This window comes from Lissotriton helveticus, chromosome 5_1 (genome assembly GCF_964261635.1).
Source record: "Lissotriton helveticus chromosome 5_1, aLisHel1.1, whole genome shotgun sequence".
In the NCBI taxonomy this organism is placed as follows: domain Eukaryota; kingdom Metazoa; phylum Chordata; class Amphibia; order Caudata; family Salamandridae; genus Lissotriton; species Lissotriton helveticus.
The window spans coordinates 423,714,963-423,723,225 of record NC_136065.1 but is presented as its reverse complement, the minus strand read 5'-3'; the positions used below and the strand labels follow the sequence as shown (position 1 = coordinate 423,723,225).

At 51.2% G+C, this 8,263-nt stretch overlaps 1 protein-coding gene across 1 annotated transcript; it reads left to right on the top strand.

Moving 5' to 3' along the window:
- The first annotated feature begins 3,746 nt into the window (after window positions 1-3,746).
- LOC144753194 (integrase/recombinase xerD homolog) lies at window positions 3,747-8,029 on the top strand. The gene is made up of 2 exons (XM_078640957.1): window positions 3,747-4,135; window positions 6,613-8,029. Exons 1-2 carry the CDS (start codon window positions 3,811-3,813, stop codon window positions 7,602-7,604), a joined length of 1,317 nt encoding a protein of 438 aa, XP_078497083.1. The 5' UTR covers window positions 3,747-3,810; the 3' UTR covers window positions 7,605-8,029.
- The last annotated feature ends 234 nt before the right edge of the window (window positions 8,030-8,263 follow it).

Genomic DNA, 8,263 nt, shown 5'->3' with positions numbered 1-8,263 from the left:
TAGTCCACTCTATGTCACTTCACTCTACTTGACTACACTCTATACCACTCCACTCTGCGCTACTTCTCTATATGATACTCCAGTCTACGCTACTCAACTCTACACCCCTGCATTCAATGCCACTCTACCGTATGAAACTCAGCTCTACACCACTCTACTCTACGCCACTCCCCTCTACACCACACAACTCTATGCCACACTATGCCACTCCACTCTATGCTATTCCACTCTATGCCACTGCACTCTACGCCTCTCCAGTCTACTCTTTTCCACTCTAAGACACTCCACTCTATGCCACTCCACTCTATGCCATTTCATCCTATGCCACTCCATTGTACGCTATTCCACTCTTTATCACTCAGCTCTATGCCACTCAATTCTATGCCACTCCACACTACTCTATTCCACTCCATGACACTCCACTCTATACCACTCCACTCGACGCCACGCCGATCTATGCCACTTCGCTCTATGCCACTCAATTCTATACTACTCCACTCTATGCCACTCCACTTTACGCCACCCCACTCAATGCTATTCCACTCTCAGCCACTCTACGCTATTTCACTCTACACCACTCCACTCTACGCCACTTAACTCTTCGCCACTTCACTCTACGCCAGTACACTCTAAGCTATTCCACTCTATGCCACTCTACTGTATGCCACTCCATTCTTTGCCACTCTGCACTGCACTCGTCCACTCTATGCCACTGTACTCTACCCCATTTTACTCTACGGAAGTCTACTGTGCGCCACTCTACGCCACTCCAAGCTACTGTATTAAAACAATAGCAAGCATGGATTTACTTTGTGATATCTTACAAACAAATGATTTTCAAAATATTAATACATACAAATTTAATTTAAAAAATCAAAGGGTAAAGCTTACACCACACAATCATTAGAAATTCTAAGGCTTCAATTATGCCTTAAATGTATAATTTATCCACCACCTTAAAAATTACTATAACTTTATATATTTAGACTAAGGGAGCACGCGTCCTCAAGAAGCAGCTTCCACCAAAAACTGATTCGAATAAGTATGAGTAAAATTAGAGAGAGGCATAAAAGGAGTGACGCTATGAAATGAGGCAGTTACTGGTAGAGCTGAATAGCACGTGCTCCACACAGCGTCATAAAATAAATGTGTTAATCAATCAGCCAACATAAAGTAAGATGATTCTAGACACAACAGTCACAGACGCTTGGTTAATATGTGCAACACTAGCATAGTTATTAGTAGACGGAAGTATTCAAGCTGTTAGCTAAAGAAGATGTTATGCTGTGCTGTCAAGCAGTGCGATTTGATGGCCAGCTTCGTACTTAACATTCCTTGTGACTATGCCTGGCTAGTAAAATGTGACTGATTTCAGCAACCTGGACAGATTCATATAGCGATCTAAATCTAATATGTCAAGGCTTCATTTAGAGTGCTAAATATGCATTTATTGACGATCTTTCATTTCCTGCTTCACCTAGCTGGATTTTTAAAACGCTGCAACAGAATTATGAGCCATCACTGCAAATGTGATTTCAATACACTTTTAGTAATAACTCGCTTAAACACCAAATCGCAGATAATATTTGAGTACGTTAATGGGTGTATTTGTGCACCCAAATATTACAGGACTTGAAAAATGTAGAAAACAATCTGCAAGGGGGGCTTGGGGGGGGGCAGCCGACCGCAGGGAGGTCCCCACCCCCGGGCTGATTGGGAGGGGCTAGTGGGGGGGGGTTGCATCAGGGCACCGGCCTTGGGCTGGTTTTGGGCTCCCTCGGTTCCTACTGGGGGAGCCCAGCTATATATCCCCCTGGCCCCTCCTCCCGGCCACCATTTTAGGTTGAATGACCTGGTGGCCGGGAGCTCATTAGATATTGGAAATTTTGAATTTTGTTATCTGAAATATTTGAATTTTGTGTTTTCTTTGTCATGTCTGGCGAGGATTACCGTGTTCTTGAGGCGATCCGCCTTCTTAGTGAGGCTGGACGCCTGGACCTTGTGCTAGGTGACGTGCCTGGAGCGGCGCGTCCTCGGCGGCAGGCCTCGGCGCGTGTGGCGGCGGCGGTCGCGGCTTGCGCGTCGCCGAAGAAATCTCGCCGGGAGGGGGTAAGTGAGAGGGGCCGCCCGCGCTCTAGAAGAGCGGCCCCTGGTACCGTGCCGCATGCGGGGGGGGAAACTGATGCGCCGCGTGAGGCAGGATTGGGGGAGGGTGTGGTGCCGGCTCCCCTGGTGTCTGTGGGGCTGCCAGTGCGTTCGCTTTCGGTCCCCGCTGCCAGAGGCAAGCGGGCCGGTAAGCGCGGAGGCAGGAAGCGCTCGGCTTCTGCCTCCGTGTTTCCTGACACAGAGCAGTTGAGTGTCGGGCTGGCGGTTGGTGCGCATGCGCACGTTGACGTTTTCGCGCCTCGCGCTGACAGTGAGGTTGTGTTGCCGGCTTCTAGGCTGGATGGCCCGTTTATTGATGTGATGGAATTCGGGGCTTGTAAGTCTGGTGGACAGGTGGCACTGCAAGTTGGGAGTGAAGGGTCTGGCGGTGCACGTTTTTCGACGCCGGCCCGTGATGGTGGGGGTTTTGTACCTGCTGATGATGTTGCATGTGGTGCAGTGCAGTCTGGGCAAATGGTGTATGGGCCTGCTTTTGTGCCTTATAGCCCCCTGTTGTTTTCCCCCCCTGTCTCAACCCGGGGGGAGGTACTGTCGGTGCTCAGTGGTTCTGTGGGGGAGGGGGAGTGGGCGCAGATGGAGAGGAGGGCGGGGGCAGGTTTGCTGGGACAGCAGTCTGGTGGTGTTTTGTTGGGTGATCCACATGATGTTTCTGGGTCTGGCAGGGGGTTCATTGAGCCTTGTGAGGGTGGTGCTGTTACTTTTCCTCGGCAGGGGAGTTGCGATAGGCAGGTGGGTGTTAGATCTTGGGAGGGCCTAGATGTTTTTCCTTCTTGGGCTGAGGGGGTTCGTGATGCGGGCAGGGTTACACCCAGCCAGGGCACTGATATGCGGAGTGGTTTTGGGGGCACTTTGAGTTTTCCGGGTTTGCCTGTTGGGGTCAGATCACTTGGGAGGTTGGAGCAGCCCCGCGCTGATATCCAGCAGAAAGGGCAGGGTGGACTGGCATCGGGTCCTGCGTCCAAGATTGTTCAAGAGTTGCTGGACTGGAGTAGTGGAGATGAGGTGGTGGAGCCTTCCCCTCCTCGGAGGGGCTTATCGGTTCAATATAGGGGGTCTGTTGCTAGGGAGGTTGGTAGGGTGCAGTTTCAGGATTCTGGTTTTTGTATGGCTAGTGGTGTTGATAGCTTTGGCCGTTCTGGTAGTAAGGGTCCCGGCACATCAGTTCAGCCTTTTGCTTTGCAGGTCAGGGAGCGTCGTGGAGAGGCAGACTTGGTAGGGTGGAGTGCGGCCCAGTTGCACCGAGGAGAAGGGAGGGTGGAGCCTGGCGCGGCATACCCCGTACCGGCGAGGGACCCCGGCGCGGTCAACATAAGCAGGTCAGGCGCGACCTCGTTGGCCCCAACGTCTTCATTACAGGATCTCGGCGCGGTCAGCAGAAGCAGGTCGGGCGCGGCCTCGCTGGCCCCAACTTCTCTTTCTACAGGTATCGGCGGGGTCGGCAGAAGCGGACCCGGCGCGTCCTCGCTGGCCCCATTGTCAGGTTCTTTGGATATCGGCGGGGTTGGCAGAAGCAGGACCGGCGCGTCCTCGCTGGCCCCACATGTTTCTTTTCATCAGCAAAGGGATTCATCGTTGGTTCAGTTGCACAAATCTGGTCAACGTTTGGGGGAGTACAGACGGGTCCAGTCGGCTCCCCCGCCTCAAATGTCAGTACGGGCTGGTAAGGCCCGGGTTGGTTTCAGAAGTCCGTCAAAAGAGTTGGCCCCTCCGAGGTTGGAGGAATCTTTGGTTTTAGATTATGATGAGGAGAGCCCCGAGGAGGGCGAGATACCTGCTAAGGGTGCAAGGGGGGGGCTTTTTCACGCTTCTGATGATGTTTTACAGGCACCGGTGGTGGTGCGTCCGAGAGCTACAGTTTCCAGACCAACTCGAGAGAGCGGCCCCGTGGTGAGGGTTCCTCGGTCAGGCGTTGATGTTGAACAGATGGCATGGAGAGAGAGGCCGGCCCAACTGCCTTTATTGAATCCAGGTGAGCTTGCTGGGCCGCGGAACAAGCCTTTGATGGTTTCTGTTGGAACGGGGGGGATCCTCCTTCAGAGGGTGTGGATTTTAAGCTCCACAAGGGTCGTTATGTTAAGGATCAAGGAGTGGGTACGAGTGACGGGGGGGTGGGTTCTAAGGTGGATTCCGGGACTGTTACGGAGCCCATGGAGGTAGGTAAGGACCCCCCACACAGCAAGGAGCTTAAAATAAAGAAATTGCCTTACATGGGCGTCACAAAACCTTTGGGCGCTCATTTAATGCTGTCTACTAAGGAAAGGATTTGGAAAGGGGAGTACGTTGAATTATTGAAGCTTTTACACAGGGAGGTTAGGTCTAAGGAGGGGTCTAAGGAGGAAGAGTATGAGTTGGCCAAGCGCCCAAAGGTTCCTTTGACCATAGAAAACTGGACAGCGGCATTTCTTATATACGCTAGTGTGTATTGTGAGAAATTCCCTGAGCGCTGTGTGGCACTTTTTAAGTATATGGATGTGATCAGGAAAGCGCAGATTACTGGTAGTGGTTATGCCTGGTCACAGTATGATGAGGAATTCCGGGCTCGGATGGCTTGGGATCCTGAAGCGAAATGGGGGGAGTTGGATAATGACTTGTGGCAACACACTATGGGTGCCTCGGCGGGTGGTAAGACAATTTTCACAGCTAGTGGGTATCCATTACCTTCACGGCCCTTTCAGGGTAGGCCCACTCGGGGAGGGGTGGGTGCAGCTGTGTCAGTACAATCTGCCAATGGGACATGTTGGGATTTTAACAGAGGATATTGCCCAAGAGACTATTGCAAATTTCGACACGAATGCTCCCAATGTGGTAAACCGCACCCACTGTCCAAGTGTTGGGGGCCTCGGGTTACAGGGGGTAGACAGTGGTCACAACAGACAGCCAATGCCCCTGCTCCTGCACAGCAGCCTCAATCTTACAGGGGGGGGAAGAACACTTCTGGAACTGGGCCCAAAGGCTCATACGCCAGTTAATCCTTTTCACTTGGCTGTGGCTCTGAGGGGCTACGGGAATGTCGAGGCTGCTAAGTTGTTGTTGGATGGTTTTCAGGAAGGTTTTCGTTTGGGTTACACAGGGCCGCGGTTGCGGCGTTGGTCAAATAATCTAATGTCGGCCAATGAACATCCAGAGGTGGTGCAAGACAAATTGGATAAGGAAGTGCGGGAGGGAAGGATGGCGGGTCCTTTTGATGATTGGCCCTTGGAAAATCTTATTGTCTCCCCAATTGGTGTGGTGCCTAAGAAAGAGCCTGGGCAATTTCGTTTGATTCAACATTTGTCATGGCCGGAGGGCTCATCAGTTAACGATTTCATTGATGGTGAGGCTGCTTCAGTGTCTTATTCTTCAGTGGATGTGGCCATGGCCCTGGTTGTATCTGCCGGCACTGGTGCGGCGATGGCAAAATGTGACATCAAATCGGCATTCCGTTTATTGCCTGTACATCCTGGGGATTGGGATCTTTTGGGCATTCAATTTCAGGGGAAGTGGTATGTGGATAAGGCTCTACCAATGGGTTGTTCCATATCCTGTGCGTTATTTGAGACCTTTAGCACATTTCTCCAATGGTTTTTCACCGATACGTCAGGACATCAGCTTGTGACTCACTACCTGGATGATTTCTTTTTTGTAGGTGCTCCCAATTCCTCAGCATGCCAGAATGCTTTGCGAACATTCCAAACTCTGATGGAATTTTTAGGTGTGCCGTTGGCACCGGAAAAGACAATGGGCCCCTGCGCGACCATGTCTTTTTTGGGAATCGAGATTGATTCTAATGTTATGGAGGCACGTTTACCTGTGGATAAAAAAGAAAAAATGTTGGACCTCTTACATGTCATGTTGAACAAGGCAAAGGTGACAGTGAAGGAAGTTCAGGTGCTGCTGGGCCATCTTAACTTTGCTTGTAGGGTGGTCAGGGCAGGTAGAACTTTTTGCAGGCGTTTGGGTAGAGCTCTGTCTGGTCAGTTTTTACCTCACCATCACGTTCGCTTGTCAGCAGGTGTTAAGGAGGATCTGCGGATGTGGGTAGCCTTTCTGCACTCTTTCAATGGCATTCCTCTGTACAGAGAAGAGAATTGGATTTGGGACGTCCAAATTTTTTCAGATGCTGCAGGCAGTGATGGTTTCGGTCTTTACTGGCAGGGCAGATGGTGTGCTGAACAGTGGCCTGCTGCGTGGAAGAACGGAGGCAGGAGTATTGCCTTCCTGGAGCTTTTCCCTGTGGTGGTGGCGTTGACTTTGTGGGGTCAGGAGCTTTCTCACAAAAAAGTGCTGTTTCGAATTGATAATAAGGCTGTAGTGGACATTATCAATCGGCAGTCGGCCAGGGATGCTCACATCTTGAAGCTCTTGCGAGTCTTTGTGTTGGGGTGCTTGACGTATGACATCAGTTTTAAGGCCTTACACATTCCTGGGGTGGACAATGACATTGCGGATGCTTTGTCTCGTTCACAGTGGGAGAGATTCCATGGGCTAGCCTCGGAGGCGGACAGGACGCCGACCCGCATGCCGGAACATCTGTGGACTGTAGGCGAGACAGGGTTTTGCAGCTGGTGGTAGGTTCGCTTGCAGTTTCCACTAGGACAGCGTATGAATTGGCCTGGAAAGAGTTTTTAGAATCTGGGGCCGGCTGGCGCGCTCCGGGCTGGAGACGATCTGAAGATGTGGTACAGTTCATTCTTCACTTGATAGACAGGGGGCTGACACGTGTGACGATTGCTGGAAAATTGGCTGGTATTGCGTTCATGGGCAAATTGCTGTGGGGCTATTCTCCTTCGGCAGGGGAGGTGGGTAAGCGCATGCTAGAAGGTTGGTCTAGGGAGAGGGGTAGGGAACATATGGTTCGCCGACCTTTGTCCTGGCAGACGTTAGCCCGAGTTTTGCAGGTTTTGCCCTCTGTTTGTCTGAATGGGTTTGAGGTTTGTCTGTTTTCTACTCTTATGGTTTGGATGTTTTTTGGTGCTTTCAGAGTTTCTGAGTTACTGGGGTCGAAAGTTACGTTTGGGGTGGGGTGGGAGAATGTTCGATTTTTGGAAGCGGGGTTGCACATTTGGTTGGCTCGAGCAAAAACTGATCAACACAGCAAAGGGAGGGGCATCTGGCTGGAAGCTTCTTCCCCTCCTGAGACGTGTCCTTTGGGGTGGGCCAGGCGTCTGCGGGACTGTTCGGGGGCCGCCTTGGAGGGCCCTGTTTTTCGACATATGGATGGTTCCAGGGTGACGGAGTACCAACTGCGCATGGTTTTGCGTAAAGCGCTGCGCTTCCTGGGCTTGGATGAGACACAGTATGGTACACATTCTTTCAGGATTGGGGCAGCTACAGAAGCCCATAACAGGGGTTGGTCGCAGCAAGACATTATGTCTCTGGGGCGTTGGTCCTCCAACTGTTTTAGGCGCTATGTGCGTACTGATCCTGTTATGGCGCCTGCGGATGATAGTTTTTCTTGAGTTTGATGCTGCTTTTCTTTTTCAGGTTCAGTGGCCGGCCCCCGTTCTACTGTCATGACGATCTGGATAGTGGGACATTCCTTCATTAGGCGCGCGGAAGATCAAGCTATAAGAAGCTATTTTGGTTCCACACTTGGTTTTAATTCTCGTCTTTTTCATGTTGTATGGAAGGGGAAGGGAGGTATGATCTGGAGGGAGCTTATCCCGGCCTTGAATTCTTGGTTGGTGGGAGGTGTTTGTCCTGACGTGCTGCTCTTACACCTTGGGGAGAATGACCTTTGTGGGGTGAAAGGGGTGGTTTTATTGAGAGCGATGAAGAAGGATCTTTCTCTTATTCGTCAACAATGGGCGGGTTGCCATGTTTTATGGACAGAATTGGTCCCTAGAAGAACCTGGAGGGGTGCGATCAAGCCTAGGGCGGTTGATAAGGCGCGAAAGAAGTTGAATCTGGAGGTTTCCCGTTTTTGTAGAGATCTGGGTTTTGGGCGGGTGTCCCATAAGGACATCCGTTATGACAATGTGGAATTCTTTCGCGGCGATGGTGTTCACTTATCTCGTATAGGGATGGATTTATATCTATTGGAATTGCGAGAGGTGCTCTCCAGGTGTTTGAAGATTCAACATTTCTTGGGTTGAGATTCTAGTTCCTTGGTTGGTCG